Consider the following 22567-nt stretch of genomic DNA (forward strand, 5'->3'; position numbering starts at 1 on the left):
GCAGCTTTGCAAAGGAACCTTTAGCAGAGGATTACAGAGTACCTACATGGAAGTTTCCTAGAGATCTCTATGGAGGACTCCCAGGACATCCCTGTGTACATTAACAAACTTTTCTGCCAAGCCCCCCACTGCATAGCTGCATAGGCTCTATTATCCCTTGTCCATCTTCTACCATATAACGAAGTAAATGAGACCTCAATCTCCTATCACTGTGCAGTATCAAAGCAAAATGCATGCTTACCAGAGCTTGCCTCTGCTGCTTTGTGTGTGCTAGAGCTGGAATGCTGGGATTGGCTAGACCCCTCCGGAGTCAAAAATAGGCACTGGCTTGCCACGCCACGAGATGACCCTGTCGCATGTCCTACTTCCTCCTCCACTTCCTTGTCTACCATTTTGTCCTCAGGGTTGACTCCACTGGTTGTTGCCTCCAGTCCCCTGAAGTATCCATGGGGCTTCTGGTGGTGGCAGTGGGGTCACTGCCCAGGATGGTGTGCAGCTCCTCGTAGAAGCAGCATATCTTTAGTACTGCACCAGAACAATGGTTGATGTCCCTTGCCTTCTGGTACGCCCACCTCAGCTCCTTGATCTTAGCATGGCACTGCTGCGTGTCCCTCCTTCTACATGCCACAAGCAATCTGCCCGTAGATATCAAAGTTCCTACGGCTTGAGCAAAGCTGCAACTGCACAGCCTCCTCTCCCCACAGACCCAACAGCTCTGGTGTACTCCATGAGGGAGTGCGTCTGTTGTGGAAAGCCAGCAGGATCAGCTGGGACGATGTTGTGTGAACAGTCCATGCTGAGCAAATGGAAAGAGGAATTTCAAAAATTCATGGGCCTTTAAACGGGAGAGAGGTGCATGCAGGGCAGCAGAGTTCAAGCTGCTGACCAGAGAGGTCATAATGGGCATTGTGGGACACCTTCTGAAGGCCATTTAGGGTGACATAAACAAGCACAGTGTCTACACTGTTGCTGTGTCGCTCGTCAAGGTGGTTTTATTTTGTCGTCATAGCGGGGAGTTACATGGTCGGATGAGCATTTCAGTGCGTACACCTCCACTGTTTTGTTGATGAAAGCTGACTTTTGTCGACAAAACTGTGTAGTGTAGACAAGGCCTGAGTAGAACCTGGTAAGATGGCAGATTGTGATCAGCTACATGCTCCCTTTGGGCTACAAAGGAACTGCAGGATTTAGGAGTCTCCACAAATTTGGTAGGGCATGGAATGGCAGGGTACAAGTTGTCCCATGGAAGCTTGCAGAGGTAGCGAGAGGGTCATTTTTAATTTAGGGTCACTGTGACAGTGTACCCCATAAGGCTTTATGGGGAGGGGGTGCTTATAAATGTATGTATGACATAACTGGAATATGTTTTGTGCTGCCTGTGCCATGTAATATATCGCCGTAAAGGTTATGGTCTACTATATCTATTCATCCTATTTGTACATATATATTATTTTCTACTTGAGGTTAAGAATATGGGCTGTATGCTTGCTTGGTTTCTAAGTAAGCTTTGGGAGGCATTTGGTCAGCTTCTTTAGGAAGGAATTCGCCAGGTTAAGTACCTGATCAGGAAACACTTGGAGAACAATGCATCTTGGAATGCTCCAATCCACATAAGTCTTCCTGGAGACATGCAAGATACCATGTGGACAATGGCTTCGGCCTGTAAAGACGGAGTCATGCAGGGACATGTGACTTGCCCAGGTGACTCCAGAACTCCATCTTGGAGCTGGACTTTGCATAGGAGGGAGGAGGGGGGGTCTCCACCCACAAGAGAGAGTCTATTTAAACCTGTGGGAGACCCCTCCATTTTGGTCTTCAGCTGGCTAAAGAAGGAGCCTCTCCACCCCCCCCAGGATACTTGAAGGAAACTGAAACAAACGACAGTAACTACAGGGGGTGTGAGTGATTGCTGGACCCAGGCTAAAAGGAGATTAGCCTGTAAAAGGGAGCATTCGGGAACCGGTGAGGAACTTATCTGTATTTAGTTTGATTAGACATAGATTTGTGCATTTTATTTTATTTTGCTTGGTGACTTACTTTGTTCTGTCTGTTACTACTTGGAACCACTTAAATCCTACTGTCTGTATTTAATAAAAATCACTTTTTATTTAGTAATTTACTCAGAGTATGTATTAATACCTGGGGGAGCAAACAACTGTGCATATCTCTCTATCAGTGTTATAGAGGGCGAACAATTTATGAGTTTGCCCTGCATAAGCTTTATGCAGGGTAAAACGGATTTATCTGGGTTTAGACCCCATTGGGAGTTGGGCATCTGAGTGCTAAAGACAAGCACACTTCTGTGAGTTGTTTTCAGGTAAACTTGCAGCTCTGGGACAAGTGATTCAGACCCTGGGTCTGTGTTGGAGCAGACGGGAGTGTCTGGTTCAGCAAGATAGGGTGCTGGAGTCCTGAGCTGGCAGGGAAAACAGGAGCAGGAGTAGTCTTGGTACGTCAGGTGGCAGCTCCCAAGGGGGTTTCTGTGATCCAACCTGTCACAGTCACTATCTAGTTTTCTTTACATTCTTTTAAAAACACAAGACAGTACCACGTGTTGTGGGAATGTCTTCTGGTTAAACATGCAGAAAGAAGTTGACACTAGAATTAAAATAATTTTGGACTTTAGCAATCAAACATCAGCCAAGAACTACGTTAGAATATTTACCCTTGAATTTGGGCCTTTCTCCAGCATAGTGTTCATGGTTTCTGAGAGCAGCCACAAAGCGAATGATTTTACAGATGAAAATAAATCATGGCACCGACTAGAACAATAATGTTTTGACTTCTTTGACCTAGCGGCCAAAGGGTTACTTTCTCCACAGGGACCAACTACCTGAGTTTAAAGAAATCTGAGCTCCACTTTTAGAAACATTTGACTAAGGAACTCCAAGGCCCAGGGGCCACTCCAGACCTCCTTCCCCTTCCTGCATCGCCTTAACTCTTTCTCCACCTTCTTTTCCCCCTGCTTTCATACTTTCCTTCTTGCCTTGTGTGTGTTTCCTCCCATAAATTGCAAAGCATTAAATTATTTGATTTCACAGTTTAATATTAAGGTTGTTGCATATACATATTAACGGTATCCTGTACATTACAGATGGTAACTTTAATTTTAGAAAAGAAAAAAACCCAAAATTGTCTATTGTGATTTTTCCATTGAAAAGTAAAAAATTTAAAAACCTTAATAAAAACCAGAGAGTAATTAAATCAAATGAATCAATGTACACAGAAGAGCTCTACCAACCCTTCACAATTAAAATCCTCCTCCCTTGATCCACCCAATCCTTTAAGGAAAGTAGATAGGAATTGTACCCTGCACTGTAAGGCAACAGAACAGGGTTCTGTTCATGCTGATCCCAGTTTTGTTTTATAATCCTAAACCCAGTCTTTACACACTCTCCACTCAGCTGTCTATCTGATGCTGCCAGCTGCTCTAGTTGTTGCTGAGCAGTTGTAGTCAACATTGTCTGCGTTGGACACTGTACTAGGTCACTAAGGAATTTCAGGGGTTCTTCAGCGGCTAGGAAAATCCCAAGGGCACTGGAGCAAGACTTCTTCTGGAGACCTTACCAGACCTTAGAGAGGCCTGACTGACAACATTTCAACCTAGACAATTGGTATTTAGTCATTTCGGAGTGTTCAGCAAAGCGGAGTATCAGCCTCCGTACAGCTTTAGTACCTGGTCAGTCAGCAGGGGTCTCTTGTGAAAGTAAAAAATTGTTTTGGTACACAATATAAATGACGAGAGATTCATAGCCAATAAGAAGTTTCACCCTGTTGTCAGAGTCCCTGACATCATAAATATCACATAATGAATAAATAGGCCCTAATCCTCAGCTGTACTAGGGGCACCTTGCGTAACTCTATTGGTGCAAAGCAGCCCAAAGCTAGCATGCTACAAAACCACTGTAGCAGCTCCTACATCACAGCCTGCTAGTTGGTTAGTGTAGGGTGCATGGCCAGAGCTTCCCATTGTCTTGGTGATTCCTAGCTGCCATAACAGCCCCTGAAGGCTACTGTATTGGCTGTATTTTAGAGCAACCCAAAGGCTGCTTTAATATAGGTGCACTTGGTCTGTCTGTGGCAAAGGCCTGGGATCAAGGAAGCATGAAAGTAGCTAATGGGGCCACCAGAACTACAGGTGGTGTAGAGGCAGAGGGCCCTATGGGGATCTGATGGGTTTAGCGTGCATATACCTCCTTCTCCCCATGGGGGCAAATCCCCTTCTCAGCAAGATGATGTTGCAAGGGAGCGACGTGAGGGAGTGCATATGGAGATTTCCTCCCCAATTTCACCTCTCTTTGGTTTTACCACACGATAGGCTGATGTGGCCTGATCGTGCATAGCATTTATATATATTATGTTCAAAGCACTGTACAGACATAACTAATTCTCATAACACCTTTGTCAGGAAAGTGTGCAAGTATTAGTCTCATTTTACAAAGAAGGAAATTGAGGCAGCAGGAGAAATTGCTTCTCTGAAGTCACGCAGCAAGTCAGTGAGTGGCACGGCCAGGATTAGAACACAGGATCTCCTAACGTCCAACCACTATTGGACAGATATTGTGCCAAGGATCAAATCCTACTGTTTTTTTCTCCTCAGCGAAGGACAAGTGATTTTGATCAGAAGTTCACGGTCACCACTTGCACAGAACAAGTGATTTCAGAGAATGAAACACTGACACAGAAATGGGTATTAAAAAATATTAAAATACCCAAATGTCATGCTTGCCCTTTCATTAGGAACAGCAAAGACTTTACTACTGGATGAATACTTCCTTCTCTCCCCATCAACATTACACAAGTGCACTTAAATCTGACTTAATCAAACAATTGAATCATAGGCATTAATTCTATCATGTAAAGGCAAAACACATACCAGTGTAAATCCATTTTAATAAATCTGGGAAGATATGCCTAAGAACTGGGATACTGGAAGTGTTTTAAACTTTAACTCAAAATGATTTAACTTCTAAAATTTCTCCCTTTCTTCTTTTCCAACATGAATGCATGATTCTTATCTCTAAGAGAGACCAGGTGGGTGAGGTAATATCTTTTAGCTAACTTCTGATGATGAAAGAGACAAGCTTTTGAGCTACAGAGAGCAATTCTTTAGGTACATCTTATCTCTAAGATCTTCACACAGTCTCCCAAGTTCCATCTCTCTATGCATCACTTTGCCAGTTTTTTCTTTAAGACTTGAACAAAAAATAAGTTTAGTCAAAAGAAATTGAGAGTGTTTGTTTATTTTAATTTTTAAAATGCACCTACCCATTTGGTCAAGATGCATCATTAGAAAATATATGCTTTTTAACAATTGCAAACATGACAAAAGTAGAGCACACATATTTTGAGATTCTTCTTAAAATAGCAGCATATATTTTGTAGGGTGCTGAATGTATTTTCCTGGTTTTGTAACACTGGTAAGTATTTCTAACATTTATATTTCTGATATAAAGATTGTTATTAATAGAATAGCCTTCCTTACAGGATGTTATCCTGTGTCACTTCTGTTGGCTCTCAGTAGCAGCCACTGATAGTACTACTCTATTTATTATTTGTTTCCAGTAGCAGCTACAACATGTGAGGAGCTGTACAAACTTAAAAGAAGACACAGTATCTGCCCAGTAGAGCGTACAATATAAAGAGAAGCCAGACAAACAAACAAGTAGGGGAAAGTGGCATATCATAAATAAAGGGGTCAAGGTGATGATTGGCCACATCTTGATAATACTCTTGAAAACATACAGGTGTTAAGTAATAACAATAATGCCTTTATGGGAAACTCTTACCACCATCTTTTCTGTGGGTTAGTTTCTCAAAAGAAGGTTTCTCTCTCTTACTTGAGATGAGTAAAACAACTGATTTACCTCCTTCAATTTAACTGTCTTTATGCATGTCTTTAGCTCTAGTGTGTCTCATTTGTTCTTTCTTTCTTCCACATTGCTTGCTGTTGCCTATATTTCGACTCCTGGAAAATCTTCTCCACTTGTTTAGCAAAGCCAGGACTATCTTCTTCCAGTGCATTAATGGCTTGCAGGACACAAGGAGTCTTCTCCCTTGGAAGTGGATTATTCAGTGGCCTCAGTGGTATGACAGAGTTATATTTATGCTGTTTGTTAAGAGCATTCATCAGGGAGGCATAAGACTGGAACTCACACCAAGCCTCACTCAAGAAATGTTCTGTCAACAGAATAATAGTCCATGCTGACCTATTCACAGCATCATTTAAGTTTTGTAAGAAATGTCTACCACTAGGCATTTCAGCAAAGATTATTCCAGGTTTAATACAAAAATTATTTTGTAGCAGATGCTGGAGTCGGCTGGCTTCATCTGCATCATTCTGAGCATGCAGAATCACAAACTTGTAAAACACATCCTCAGGATCCTCATCACTGCTGTGAATTTCTGAAACTTTTGTAGAGATCCCTTCTATGTCAAGAGACAGGCCACACAATTCATGATTTTGCTTGAAGTCTCTCTGGCCTGCACTCACATTGGTACCCTTTTCTGTGTTATTTGGTGGAGGGGGCGGATTTCTTTTGGAGTTAGTGTTGCCCATTATGATAAATGTACACGTCAGAAGATGTGTTCACGTGGTTAACATCTACTCATTTCATTCTAAAAAACAAAAAGTAAAAAGCTGTTGAATCTTGTGACAACCTAAAAAAGGCATTCATAGCAATCTAGAAATAACCTGAACTGTCTGAATTGGGCTATTATACATCTTAATGAAAGATAGCAAAAATGCTGAAAGGGACCTGGTGGCAAAAGTTGACAATAAATTATATGACCGAGCAATACGATATTTCAGCAAAGAAAAAAGTGATTTTAGGCTACGGTAGGAGCATGTCATGGAACAGGGAGTTAACTGTCCAACTATACTATATAGACCTCAGCTAAGATTACATCTTGAATACTGTGTTCACCTTAAAGATGTTCACCAGAAAGATGTCAGCAAATTGCAGTAAATTCATAGAAGAGCAAGAGCCCATGTATTATATAGTATGTTAGATCTAAATTATACAACAAGGCTCCCCCCATAAATGCACATAATTCCTGGTTTTCTGCAGAATTCAATGTGACAATGGTTAGTTGATTATAAAGCCATTTGATAACCTTCAATTTTATTGAATTCCAAAAATATTCCCACAAAGTTCTATTTCTGTAGATTCATGCAATGCAAATGGAGATTTAGGGTCTGATTCCCTTCCCACAGAAGTCAGTGAAAAGCTTCCAATAGATTTCAATGGAAGTTGGATTAGACTCACATAGCCACATAATTATATTATACATATGGCTTTGTAGAAGAGCTATAAAAATGTTTAAAGAACTAGAAGAAGTGACTCTAGGAGGAAAGATGCAAGTATGCAGAGACTGGTGAAACAATAAATGAAGGAGACATCATAACACAATTTATAAACATATGATGAGGAGTGTAAAAAACAAGGAGGGAGTGGAATTGTTTAGAATGGGTAAAAATGGTATGATGCCCGGTGAGTAAATGAAATTAAGATCAGAACAATTTAGGCTGGATATCAGAAAAAAGCCTTCTGGTTGTGAAAACTATTAATTTATAAAATAGTCTCTGCAAGGAAGTGGTGGTGGACTCTTCGCTAGTCTCACTTTAAAACTGAATTAGATAAAGCACTATAAATTGTTTGGGATCAATCCTGTATTGGCTAGCATTTTACTATTTAATTTAATAGATCTTCCCCATTTCTAACTTCTATGAAATGGCACAATGAAAGCAAAGGGAAACTGGTAACCTTTTTGTACTTTTAAAAAAGATTAAGTTTTCATCATTGACGCAAGTGAATAAATATTTTTTAAAAAAACAGATAATAGTATGCAGAATATTTTTAGTTAAAGTATTGTACAAAGCGTTAGCTATTCATTTGGAACATGATAAGAAGTGTGATTCAATTTCTGTGTGCTCCAATAAAGGGGCATCCATATTACTTTAGTGACACATAAGTCATGATGTTCTACTAACGATAGAGTGACTGCTTTGACAGAACCCTAGCAGAATGACACTGAAGGGGATCAAGAAATCTGTACATGTAAAGTGATTATTATCTGTTAATAGTATAGCACTAATGAAAATTAAGGGGTATATGGCAATTATTAAATAGTTCTGAAACACTTCTCTTTACATGTAGAATAGTGTCTAAAAACCTTGATACCTTTTCTGGGATTTTAATAAAATTAAATTCATCCAAGGTGAACTACTGGTTTGTATATCTATTGATTAAAATGCTTCCCTATTTATTTTGATAAGTGAATGCTTGTATTGACAAAAGCATCATAAAGCACACACGTTTCTGCAATAATACAACACTACCTTGTATTAAATAGATTAGCTATTGTCATCTTATGTTTGCTTTTTAGAAAATAATATTGTGAAATGGATCATTTCACCAAGAACCATATGGCTCCAATCCTATAAACTTTTATCCATGTGAATAGCCCCACTGACTTCAAATTAATGAAAAATATTCTTAAAAAACTGACATTTCAAAGGATATTTATTCCTGTTTATTAACATGCCCTAGAAGCTTTAATCCAGCTTTTGTTGCCTTAACAATTTATTTGTCCTCCACAGCCTTGTTAACGTTGCTGAGTAAAGCAGTTGTTCTGAAAAGTTGCATGAAAATTGTACAAATCTGCAAACAGATACAGTATAAGAAAAAAAGTTAAACCAATATTTTGGCCGATCCACCATGGAAGTACCTAAATGAAAAGCAGTTTGATCTTGCATTGCCCATACCTGCTGTATTTTTTTAAAAAGTGCTTATACACCTCTACCCCGATATAACGCGGCCCGATATAACACGAATTCGGATATAACGCGGTAAAGCAGTGCTCCGGGGGGGGAGGGGAAGGGCTGTGCACTCCGGAGGAGCAAAGCAAGTTCGATATAACATGGTTTCACCTATAACGTGGTAAGATTTTTTGGCTCCCGAGGACAGCGTTATATCGGGGTAGAGGTGTATTCAGTTTCTTTTCTTTGCAATATTGGAACAGATTTTATTTTAGCTGGAACAGCGCCACCTTGTGACACATATTTACAACAGAGTATCAGCATATACATCATCCTTTATATTAAATGTATGTCAAGATGTTTTATAGAATTAATACATGGCCAAAATGATCCATTCCAATGAGCAGAGGAGTCTGAGATCCAGCAGATCCTCTCCTAAGACACAGAGGGCCTCATTCTGTTTTCACACTGTTTTTACAGTGGTATAATTTCACTGATCTCAGTGGAGTTTCTCTTGATTTACATTGGTATTAGCAGAATCAGATCCAGATGATGTGAGGCCACAGCTCAGGGTATTTTCTCCTTCCCTTGGCCAGAAGGAAACTACTCTCCTGGAGTTCTGCACGGGGCAGTGCTCCACTGAGCTTTGAGAGCAAGAGTGGGAAGAGGTAGGGCTGAGTCTCAGCCAGCAGTATCCCTTGAGGAGAGGATGATTTTGTCCAGATTCTCATAACATGAAGGATCAGATTATTACTAGTCACTCTTTGGCGAATACATATTTTTGTTGGCAGAGCCCGATAATGAGTGTTTCTTCACAGGGAGAATGTATCTATGTAATTTCTTATTCTCCCAAAAGATTTTTTTAATAAAATTAAAACTTTTAAAGTAAGCACACAGTGCCAATTTGGCCCAATTTCTGTAATTTAACTTTTGCTAGAATAACATTTTATCTTTTTAACCTCAGAATGGAGAAGCATTTGGGGAAGGTTTACACAACACTGTCATACTTTTTTCAGTAACACATATCCATGCCCAAAGGTGGCTATGTATGCATCATTGAGATGGGTTGTGTGATTGGTTTGGTTATTTTTTTGGGGCGTGGGGAGGGTTGCAGGGAAAAGGAGCATAGAGGAAGGAAGGAATAATTCCTAAATTACTTGCACCCAAATCTGATAGTGTTCAGATGAAGATGTAAAATACACCACTTTGATAAAATCTTCCCCCATAATTTATGCTCTTACAAGTAAATACATAAAATCCTACAAACAAAAATACAAACTAAAGGAACTTGCAGAAAAAACTCCTTTTCATTATTTGATTTTGCACTCGCTATATTTTGTGCATCACTTAAACAGGATAGTGCTAGATGCTTCATAAAAACTTTAGGTAAACAGAATAGATATACTAATGCCAACACCTTGAATTGTGTCTAGAAATAATTAGGAAACCAATACAGTATTCAGAGGAGTAGCGTAATGTTCTCCTTGCTACTGCTACCATCAAGAAGGCAAGCAACCATAATCTGCACTAGTTGTAGCTTCTGAATCATATTAAGGGGGAGCCCTAGATTGAAATGACAGTACATCATCATTCTCTGTCACAAAGGCAAGGTATATCAGAAATTTTGCAGTCACAAATTCTTTTCCAGATGTAGATAAAAATAAGTCTTTGGAATACCAATGCCCCCACAGAATGCAACAGAAATGGGGATCCCAAAGCACTCTACTGTGAACTTCTTAGAGCTAATAAACTCATTAATGGAGAAAAACTACCCATTTCATACCATCCAGCAGCCAAACAATCTCATTAGCTCCTACAGAAACCAAATATATACGTTGCACAGGAGGCGTGACAGACTGCAGCCCTGCAGAATCTAGAGAGCAACGTTACTGAGCTTCAATATCCACCAGAGCTGCCTCCCAACTACCATTTTATCTAATGAATCTTTATATGTTGTAGGGACGGAGGTTATTTCAATCATTTGAAATTGTAAAGTCCTTAAAGGGATGTGAATCAACCGTGTTTGCATCTGCCCTTCTGAATGAAAATCAGGTTTAAATATACTGGAGTATTGTTTTATTTCCATTGACAAGGGAATCCTGAATTTTCCACAGCCCAGTTTGCAAGTGGAGTTTAGAAAATGCTGGGTTTGAGCCTGACTCAACAGTGCTGTTGGTTGTCACAAAATTCATAGTAAACCAGGATTTTGCAAATCTCAGGTTCCTAGGCTCACTATGCATTACATGTCTTAATAACAGGCAACATGGAGCAACCATCTCAGTGTAAAGTGGAATTTGTCTTTGCTATATGAAATCTTTTTAACATGCCTATTGTGATATCTAAGCCCCGAACATAAAGTGTTGCATGCTTATTTTCTTTTCAGTAAGTGGTTAGCACAATTCATCCCATTACCACTTTCTAAACACTGTTTTATTTGTGGTCATTATTTGGAAGCGGAAAAAAACCAAGTTACATATTACATAATATATCTAGGCTCAGACGGATTTGTGCGTATCTTCTCTGAATTTCACTAGATGATATCAATATTTAGTTTTTAATGCTGATTAATAATTTGTTAGTTATTTTAATAGATTAAAAGAATCATTCCACTCTCACCACAACTCACACACACTGGGCTGAGTGTCCAGAACAAACTCCCTTTCAGGGTTTCCTTTAGTTTCAATGAAAATGAACTATAGTGAGGCTTGACAGAATATTTTTTTCATAACGTTAATGGATAATATCAATGTTTATTTTTAAGCATTTTTAAATGTTTATTTATTTAACTTTTCACAGTTGCAGGAAATCACAGGGATCAGATATTTGTTTAATGACAGTAGACGTTGAGATTCAAATATTTAAAGCTTTATAAACTGTTATAGCACAAACTGTCAGCATCGTGTCAAATTATACAAAGTAAATCATACCCATTTTTACTTCATACCGGTTTGAATTTATTCACTAATCCGTTTGTGACAACCCTAATTTAAAAGTCTAAATCACTAGATTTTTTAATCTAATAAAGTTCTCATGCAGTATTTTCCTTATTTTGCCTACCTGTAAATTTCAGTTATCAATGGAAATGTATTTTCATCGGTTTCTGAGTGTATGGTGAAATCAATGTTTACTGACATTTACCAACAAAAATCTAATCCTTCCAAGCCTTACTATACTCTGAGCTCCCTCCTGAGAAAGCTGTTTCTAGGCGTTTTCTCCCCAAGAATTCCTCTCTCACTCCCAAATCCCTCCTTTCCCAGAGGAGAAGTTTTTAATGCTGTAGAGTGGAGCTAAGGAGACTATGCCCTAGCTTCTAGCTTGATTCTACAGAATGGTGCTACCTCTGCTTTCACGTACCTTACATTCCTCAGAGTAAACTTAAAAATCACACTTCGATCTGAAAATTTGTACCTACTATTGTTACAAGTAACACCAAAAGAGCTATAACTGATAGATTTTGGGGAGAGAAAAAATACTTTAGTTAAATTACAAAAGACTGTCAAATGCTCAAAGTAACCCATGGGTCCCAATGTTTTCCCTGTATAGTCAATTTCCCTTTTGTTTCTGTGAATCTTTCACACATCAAAAAAGGAAAAGAAAAAATTTAAATACAAAATTTTAATTGTAAACCTTCCAAAACAGGCAAGGGACTCAGGGATGTCTGTACTGCTTGAAACTACTTTTAACTCATTTTTGGAACTGACTACATTTTAAGTTGACAGTGTCCCTTTAAGTTTTAAAACCAGCACTAATAAAAACTAATAAGTTCCTATGTTGTCAAAATGGAGATTCAATCATGTTTTTAAACAAAATTTTATATGAATGTCTTAATATTTAATTTTAAGCATAATTTGCAGAACCTAAGCAGACACCTGCACGGCCACACCAGCAAGCAGGGCCAGCTTTAGGAAGTGTGGGGCCGATTGGAATAGTTTCAATGGGGCCCCAGCAGGGATGACTCACCCGGCGGCGCTCCAGGTCTTCGGCGGCACTTTGGCGGCGGGTCCTTCACTCGCTCTGGGTCTTCAGCAGCACTGAAGGACATGGCCCCGATCCCCCGGCCAGAGCCCCGTGAGGAGCACGGCGACACCCCCGGCCCCATCCACAGGACGGAGCGGCAGGCGGAGTGCAACGAAACCCCCGGCCCCGGTTCCCCGACCAGAGCCCCGGGAGTAGTGCGGTGAACCCCCCGGCCCCGATCCACGGGACGGAGCGACAGGCGGAGCGCGGCCAAACCCCCGGCCCCGCTCCCCCGGGGGATCGGAGCCAGGGGTTTCGCTGCGCGGTGCCCGCTCTGGCCAGGGAATCGGGGCCGGGGGTTTCGCCATGCTCCTCCCGGCGCTCCGGCCGTGGGATCGGGACCGGGGGTTTCTCCGCGATCCGCCCGGCGCTCCGGCTGGGGGGCCGGGGGTTTCGCTGCCGAAATCCCGGAGCAAGTGAAGGACCCACCGCCGAGTGAGTAAAAATTAAAAAGGCGCCTAAGTTAGGTGCTCTTCTAGGCGCAGGGCCCGATTCAGGGGAATCGGCATAAAGCCGGCCCTGCTAGCAAGCTGCCATAAATTTAAATTTGCAATGTTCTTCAGCTTTGACCCCGGGCATTACACCTCTTAGACCCAGTAGATTTTAATTCTTACCGGTATGGCGACTCCTCGGAGGGACACAAAGGGGGGCACCAGCTAAAGGGGGGGCACGTGACCTCCCCATGTGACTCCTCCATGCCCCGCCCCAGCCTGGGACCCCTGCGCTCTCCCCATCCCACATTACCTTGGGGACTGGGATCTGCGCCAGCTCCCGCTGATATTCGGCTGCTCTTCCTGGCGGCCAGGCCCCGGAGCCACTCCCGGATGCTGCCTGGGAGAGTGCACGGCTCTCCCAGGCAGCGTGGCTGGAAGAGGAAAGGCTCTGGCCCTCCGGCTCTAGCCCCATCCCTTCCTCTCCCTGCCCGGGCTGGTGGGGGCACTTAAACCTGGGAAGGGTCACATGACCCTTTGTGCCCCTATCACCAGTCACCTTTTCTGACTGTCAGATTTATATAGAAATCTGTGTCTGCTGAACCGCAGGGATCTTCCGGGAACCGCATCAGCGAAAGGATCAGAAGGTGGGCCTGGCCAGCGGCCCCACGCCGGCAGCTCCTCCGGTGCAGCTGTACCGTCCCACAGCCCCGCCCACAGCTACATCTCCTGTCTGGGGTCTGTACAGCCCTGCCGGAGGGGACAGGGCTGGGGGCGGTACAGCTGTGCCAGAGGAGCTGCCTGCCTGGGGCTGCCCGGCGGCCCCACATTCTGCTTTCGCCGCTGTGATTCCTGGGAGAGCCCTGCGGTGCGCAGCAGATACCGAATGTGTCGTTCCGGTATGGCGTGCTGGCAATAAATGTCTTAATGGCATGGCGTACCTGACTGTACTAGGGCCGCTGGGGGGGGGGGGGGCAAGTGGGGCAATTTGCCCCAGGCCCCCACGAGAATATAGTATTCTATAGTATTTTTATGGAAGGGGCCCCGATATTGCTTTGCCCCAGGCTCCCTGAATCCTCTGGCCGGCCCTGGACCGTACCGGCTTATTTGCACCACTGCTTATGCCCATTACACCCGGGCTTTCATTTGATCTCAGATGTTAATAAATGTTTTGAGTAATACTTTTCGATCTAGATTCCCTCACCAAGCTAGCACAGGGAGGTGTGTTTTACACCTCTGTTCTCCCCCTGGAGAAGTCACCCAGAGTGAGGGCAGGCAGTGCTTTTGCCACCTGCCACACTCAACTATTGAGCTGGAGAAAACACTTTTACATTGCCGTCCCAGGGAAGGCTGTTGAGCGGTGTTTTTCCATCAGTGCACCCCTTCGCCAGCCGGCTAGTCTCTTTTACTCTTCTCCTCGCCCCTACCCCCTGCTTCCAGCAGAATAACAGCCCCAGCCCGGGATTATACTGGCAGAATTGGTACAGACCCCGGGGCCGATCTGTGCCAGGATTCCTCCCCACAGACAGATCTCTTTCTGGGCGAAGAAACAGAGCAAGTTAGGGAAGCCTCTTGTGCTTTGCCTCCATAGTAGTGAGGGGGCAGCTCGGCTGCCCGCGGCTCGGCGGCGGGGAAGAAGGCTGGGCTGAGACCTGTCTCGCTGGGGTGAGGCTCTAGGGGCCGGCTCGTGTCATGGGATCTGTAGGGCAGCCGGTGCGGGACGGGCGCAGGGGGAAGCGGCGGGGGCCGGGGCTGTGACAGGGAGGGAACCGCGGCGCCGCGCAGGGTCTGGCCGGGGCGTCCCGTGGGGCTGTAGCTCAGGGGAAGCGGCGGGGCCCAGGCTCTCGGCGGGTCTCCCCCCGGGAAGGGAAGTGCCGCGGGTAGAGTCTGGGCCGCCCCGTCGGAGTCACTTACCGGGCTGAGGCCGCTCGTCCTTCCCCGCAGGCGGACGCGGTGGCGCTGGCTAGCGAGGGACCGGGGCGGGGCTCGGCTACAGCTTTCCCCATCAGCTCCGGGAAACAAAAGCCGCGTGTGACGGGCAGGACCCCGCCCTGTCACGCCGAGCGCTGCTGGGAGCAGCCGCCCGCCTCAGCAGAGGAGCGGACTCGGGCCCCGCGCTGGGCTGGCTGAGCCGCATAACCCAGTGCGGGCGCCACATGGCGGGCACCATGGGAGCCAGCCCCCGCCTCCGTTCTCTGGTTTTCATAAAGGGCGAATTGAAAAGCGGCTGGAACACAGGTGCGCACAAGAACATCCCCTGGTAACGTGAGATTAAAAAGTTCCCCCCAGTTTGGCAAAGCGACAAACCCGAAGAAGAGCTCGGTGTATTGGAAGCGTCTCTTTCACCAACCCTATTTGAGCCAATAAAAGATATCACCTCACCCACCTTTGCTCTTCCTGCTTCAAGGCATAAGCCAACCTTTGGAGGCATTCAGACGCTTTGCATCAGTTCCCATTTCAGGGGTTCTTTCACCTTCCTCTGTAGCATCCGGTACTGGCCACCACTATAACCGAATGAGAGCGCACTGGGCTAAATGAACCTCTGGGCTGAGTGGCAGTGGTTATAGAGTAGGCTCCAAAAAGCTACTTGGGCGTTGTTCCATTTTTAGGCACCACTTGTGACCCACAAAACTCCTGCTCGCCTGCTGCATAATCCTGCGGGCTTCTAAAGTCACTCGGACCCTATGGTTTTGCCTCTGGGCATGCACTCTGCAGCTTCACTTGAGGTGGCTGGGCACATGGCTCTTGCCTGAGGACCGCATACTGCTCCCTCACTTTAGATGCTCAGATGCCTATCTCCAGCTAAGCCCTACAGCAATTCACAAACTGGGAAAGAAGCATTCGGCCCCGTAAATCATAGGGGGAGGCCCAATCCCATAGGCCACCTCTGAGCATACTACCAGATTGGACTCCTCAAGTAAATTTCACACAAAACAGCCAGGACTCATGGGAGGAGGTGGCTGTCCCATTTAGCCTTGTGGCTAGAGCACTTGCCCAGACTGTAGGAGCCCCATGGTTCAAAACCCCCTTTGCCCAATGAAGAGGCATTTGAATGGGGATGTGGCATCTCTCAGATCAAGTTGAAATATTAATGGGGCAGACAAAGAATGATTCTATAGCCTAGTGGTTAGGGTACTCACCCAGGGGGTACCAGGCCTGCTCAAATACCTTCTCCCCCAGTTGATGGATCTCTAGCAGACCAAAGCACTTATCTCAGAGAGTGGTGGGGCTTAGGACAGCTGTATTATCAGCACCTCCCATGGGCTAATTTAGGCAGCTCTCCTCTTAGCATGTTAGCTTTATGGATTGTATTCTTGGGTGCCTGCCTCTCCATATTCAGTGTTAGGCAAGGGTTCCTCTACCCAAGCTTTATGGCCCATAGTGTTATACTGGTGGAGGAGTGGCACTCTATGTGAAAGAAAGCATAAAACAAATCAGTAAATATCCTAAATGAATCAAACAGTACCATGGTATCTCTATGGATAGAAATGCCATGCTTGAATAATAAAAGTAGAAACATACTACTGACCACCTGCCCTGGATGATGACAGACTATGAAATGCTCAGGGAGAGTAGAGGCTACAAAAAACAGAAAACCCAATAATAATGGGGGATTTCAACTAGCCCCATATTTTCTGGGAACAAGCCACCTCTGGACAGGATGCAGACAGAAAATTTCTGAATTTTCAAACCATGACTGCCTGCTTCTTAGAGCAACTGTTGGGATCCCCTCTGAGATCTTTTCCACTCAGCTTATCTAGAACACCTTGTCCAGTTCTGGGATCCAAAAAACTCAGACTGCACATTTAGTCACTCAGGTTCCTTTATTTGGCATACAGCAAAGCTACACTTGAGTTGAGCAGACTCCAGCATAGGGGGTGGGTATGGGACATACCACACATCCAAAGTTACACAGCAAACCTCTTCCATTATATGTATTTACACATTACATTGCATTTACTACATATTGCATCATGTTTTTGGATTGGCATGGTTACTTTACAGGAACTAATCCCTGGGCAGCATGCTCTGTCCATGCTCAATTTACTCTTTACCTCTTATCTACATTCCTAACTTATTTTGTCCATTGTGAGTAAATGGTGAACTGGATGTTCTCCCTTTTATCTTAGCTGGCTCAGACATTTGGTCTTTTTAGCCTACTGCCATATTTACTTTCCTTATTTAGCACAAATGTTCTGTTTTCAGCCTAATCATCTGTTTACCTCCCTAATTCTATCCTCCAAGAAATGAGGCCTCCCTCCAAGTGTGAATTACATGGCCTAGCCTCAGCTACAGCTGCTAGTCCTGGAATCCTTTAGGAGAGAGGCAGTTCTTGATTTAGTCCAAAGTAGAACACTGGATCTGGTTCAAGAGGTGAATTATTGCTGAACCGCTCAGTAATAGCTACCATAATGTAATTAAATTAGGGCTGTCAAGCAATAAAAAAATTAATCGTGATTAATCATGCTGTTAAACAATAGAATACCATTTATATAAATATTTTTGGATGTTTTCCACTTTTCAAATATATTGATTTCAATTACAACACAGAATACAAAGTGTACAGTGCTCGCTTTACATTTATTTTTATTATAAATATTTGCACTGTAAAAAATAGTAACTTTCAATTCACTTAGTACAAGTACTGTAGTGCAATCTCTACCATGAAAGTTGAACTTACAAATGTAGAATTATCTACAAAAAATAACTGCATTCAAAAATAAAACAGTGTAAAACTTTAGAGCCTACAGGACCACTCAGTCCTCCTCCTTGTTCAGCCAATCGCTCAGACAAAAGTTTGTTTACATTTGCAGGAGATAATGCTGCCTGCTTCTTGTTTACGTCACCTGAAAGTGAGAACAGGCGTTTGCATGGCACTGTTGTAGCCGGCGTTGCAAGATAAAATGTAACTATTTGCAAGATATTAGTGCCAGATGCGCTAAAGATTCATATGTCCCTTCATGCTTCAACCACCATTCCAGGGGACATGTGTCCATGCTGATGATAGGTTCTGCTCAGTAATGATCCAAAGCAGTGCAGACCAATGCATGTTCATTTTCATCATCTGAGTCAGATGTCACCAGCAGAAGGCTGATTTTCTTTTTTTGGTGGTTGGGTTCTGTAGTTTCCGCATCAGTGTTGCTCTTTTAAGACTTCTGAAAGCATGTATCACACCCCATCCCTCTCAGATTTTGGAAGGCATTTTAGATTCTTAAATCTTGAGTCAAGTGCTGTAGCTATCTTTAAAAATCTCACATTGGTACCTTCTTTGTGTTTTCTCAAACCTGCAGTGAAAGTGTTCTTAAAATGAACAACAAGGTGGGTCATCATCCGAGACTGCTAGAATATGAAATATATGGCAGAATGCGGGTAAAACAGAGCAGGAGACATACAATTCTTCCCCAAGGAGTTCAGTCACAAATTTAATTAACACATTTTTTTAATGAGTGTCATCAGCATGGAAGCATGTCCTCTGGAATGGTAGCCAAAGCATGAAGGAGATACGAATGTTTAGCGTATCTGGCATATATAGGGGTGACCAGACAGCAAATATGAAAAATCAGGACGGGGGTGGGGGGTAATAGGAGCCTATATAAGAAAAAGACCCAAAAATTGGGACTGTCCCTATAAAATCGGGACATCTGGTCACCCTAGGCATGTAAATATTTTGCAATGCTGGCTACACAAGTGCCATGCGAATGTCTGTTCTCACTTTCAGGTGACATTGTAAATAAGAAGTAGGCAGCATTATCTCCCATAAATGTAAAACTGGTTTGTCTTAGCAATTGGCTGCACAAGAAGTAGGACTGAGTGGACTTGTAGGCTCTAAAGTTTTACATTGTTTTGGTTTTTTGTGCAGTTATGTTACAAAAAAATTCTACATTTATAAGTTGCGCTTTCACAATAAAGAGATTGCACGGTACTTGTATGAGGTGAATTGAAAAATACTATTTATTTTATCATTTTTACAGTGCAAATATTTGTAATAAAAATATAAAGTGAGCACTGTATACTTTGTATTCTTTGTTGTAATTCAAATCAATACATTTGAAAATGTAGAAAAACATCCAAAATATTTAATAAATTTCAATTGGTATTCTACTGTTTAACAGTGTGATTAAAATAGCGATTAATCCCGATTAATTTTTTAAATAGAGATTAATATTTTTGAGTTAATCGCATGAGTTAACTGCAATTAACTCAAAGGCCCTAAATTAAATTTAACATCTTTGGAGTGGGGAAATACCAAAGAAACCCACCACAGTAGCATTTAATTTCAAAAAGGGAGTGACACAAAAATGAGAAAGCTAGTTAAAATGGAAATTAAAAGGAAAAGTCACAAGAGTGAAATGTCCACATGCTGCATGGAAACTTTTTAAAAACACCATAATGGGAGCTCAAACTATATGTATAAATAAAAAAAACAATGCTACGACGGCTAAACAGAATAAAAATGGTGGTTAGACACAAAATGACACCTTTTAAGAACTGGAGGTCAAATCTTATCGAGGAAAATAGAAAGGAACAAACTCTGGCAAGTCAAGTATAACTAGGCAGGCCAAAAAAGAATTTGAAGAGCAACTAGCAAAAGACAAAAACTAACAGCAAATATTTTTTAATTACATCAGAAGCAGGAAGCCTGCCAAACAATCAGTGGGGCCCCCTTGGACAATCAAGGTGCAAAAAGAGCACTTAAGGAAGACCAGGCCATTGCAGAGAAGCTAAATGAATTCTTTGCATCTGTCTTCACTGCAGAGGATGAGGGGGAGATTCCCACACCTGAGCCATTCTTTTTGGAGGACACATCTGAGAAACTGTCCCAGACCAAGATGTGAATGGAGGAGATTTGGAACAAATTGATAAATTAAACAGTAATAAGTCACTAGGACAGATGATATTCACCCAAGAATTCTGACGGAACAAATATGAAATTGCAGAACTACTAACCTGGTATGTAACCTATCACTTAAATCAGCTTCTGTACCAGATGATGGGGAATAGCCAATGTGACACCTATTTTTTTAATAAAAAGACTCCAAAGGTGCTCCCAGCAATTACAGGCCAGTAAGCCTAACTAGTATCAGGCAAATTTGTTGAAACTATCATCAAGAACAGAATTACCAGACCCATAGATGAACACGATTTGTTGGGGAAGAGTCAACATAGGTGTTGTAAAGGGAAATCATGCCTCACCAATCTATTAGAATTTTCTGAAGGGATCAACTGATACAGCATGATGTTGTGAAGGCCAAGACTATAACAGGGTTCAATAAAGAACCAAGTAAGTTCATGGAGGATAGGTCCATCAATGGCTATCAGCCAGGATGGGCAGGGATGGTGTCCCTAGCCTCTGTTTGCCAGAAGCTGGGAATGGGCGACAGGGGATGGATCACTTGATGATTACCTGTTCTTTTCATTCCCTCTGGGGCACCTGGCATTGGCCACTGTCGGAAGACAAGATACTGGGCTAGATAGACCTTTGGTCTGACCCAGTATGGCTGTTCTTATGTAGTGAACTTGGATTTCCAGAAAGCCTTTGACAAGATCCCTAACCAAGGCTCTTAAGCAAGTAAGAAGTTGTGGGATAAGAAAGAAGGTCTCCTGGATCAGTAACTGGTTAAAAGATAGGAAACAAAGGGTAGGAATAAATGGTCAGTTTTCAGAATGAAGAGAGGTAAATAGTGTCCCCCAAGGATCTGTACTGGGATCAGTGCTGTTCAACATCTTCATAAATGATCTAGAAAAAGGAGTAAACAGTGAGGTGGCAATGTTTGCAGATGATACAAAATTATTCAAGACAGTTAAGTCTAAAGCTGACTGTAAAGAGTTACCAAGGAATGGGCACCAAAAAGGCAGGTGAAATTTAGTGAGTCAAGAATAAATAGGACCTCCTTCTCTAAGTGAACCCCACCTTCAGAGAAGGAATTCAGCATTCCTTGTTACTAAGCACTCTGAACTGGCCAATCCTAGCCAACCCTTCACTGGTTGCACTGGAATTTGCTAGCTATCACCTAGTGTCAAATCCCCCATTCCTAAGCAAACTGCTAGTTAAAAAAGCTATTTAACTGGTAGGTATAATGAAATAGTGAAGAGATGGCTACTACCCTGCTCTCTCCAAATTATCCAGGCAGTCGGTCTTAGATTCCTGACGGAGTCATAGCATCAGTTTGTTAGACTTCATCCCATCCTTTCCAACAACAACCTGATTGATCACAGATACCATTTTTTACCTCCAGATGGGATTACTGCAATGCCTTGGACTGAAGCACTGGCTCTGAAAAGACTAACTGGTGCAGGAAAAGAGCAGCTTCACACTTTCAGCAGCATACAACACTGAAGATATATTACTCATATATGCTACTATTGTAATGACTCCCTTATTCAACATCAGGTTAAGTTTAATGTCTCAGTCCTTCAACAACCTCAACAGACAGGGACCAAAGAGCTACCTCACCCTACTACCACCTCGTCTCCTTAGATGATTCCATTGGTCCTATCTCAAAGCCAACACTTAGGTATACAGGAAACAACTTTCTTGACAGCTGGGTTGAGTCTGTGGAATTCATTCCATGAACAAAGGATGACCACAAACCACCTCTTGAATCTTGCTCTTCCCTAAAAGCATTTCAACTAATTACTTGCTGGACAAAAATATGTAACAAACTCCTAAAGGGATATGGTGGTAATGAGCACAGTATAAAAACCAATAAAGAATACTATATAGATGGGGAAGAAGAAGAAATGGAAGGGCATAAATTATTTATTTTTAAACACAATTCTGGAAGGTGCCCACATACCAAGGGGATTGGTAACATAAAATGCTGAATAGAATAGTTTTCAACGTATTTTTGATTTGCTTCATTTACTAAATATTTATCTTCTTAGCAGCAGTCTGGTATAATAATAATCAGAACTCCACATACTGTATAAGAAAAGCAAATTTGTAAGAATTCTTAGCCTACAGCCTTAGGCACTTAGGCTATGTCTACCCTACGCAACTTTTAGCGACACAGCTGTGCCGCTACAGCTGTGCCACTAAAAGGCGCACCGTATAGCCGCTGTTTGTCAGCAGGAGAGTTCTCCCGCCAACAAAAAACTTTCACTCCCAATGAGCGGCAGTAGTTTTGTCAGCAGAAGAGCTCTGTTCACACCGGCGCTTTCTGTCAGCAAAACGTGTGTCGTTCGGGGGTGTTTTTTTCACACTCCTGAACGACAAAACTTTTGTCATTCAGGTTCCAGGGTAGACAAAGCCTTAGACACAGACATGTAGGGCTGAAAGGGATCTAGAGAGTCAACTAGTTAGTCCTTCCTTTCCCCATGGCTCCACTGAGACAGGATTACGTGTACCTAGACCATC

At 42.8% G+C, this 22567-nt stretch overlaps 1 protein-coding gene across 1 annotated transcript; it reads right to left on the reverse strand.

Moving 5' to 3' along the window:
- Window positions 1-5258: 5258 nt before the first annotated feature.
- Window positions 5259-15199, reverse strand: TICAM2 (TIR domain containing adaptor molecule 2). The gene is made up of 2 exons (XM_065406135.1): window positions 15124-15199; window positions 5259-6618 (listed from the first exon to the last, which is right to left on the reverse strand). The coding sequence occupies exon 2, from the start codon at window positions 6557-6559 to the stop codon at window positions 5906-5908; it is 654 nt and encodes a 217-aa protein (XP_065262207.1). The 5' UTR covers window positions 6560-6618; window positions 15124-15199; the 3' UTR covers window positions 5259-5905.
- Between the last annotated feature and the right edge of the window lie 7368 nt (window positions 15200-22567).

The sequence above is a fragment of the Emys orbicularis genome, chromosome 6, assembly GCF_028017835.1.
Source record: "Emys orbicularis isolate rEmyOrb1 chromosome 6, rEmyOrb1.hap1, whole genome shotgun sequence".
NCBI classification, from domain to species: Eukaryota; Metazoa; Chordata; order Testudines; family Emydidae; genus Emys; species Emys orbicularis.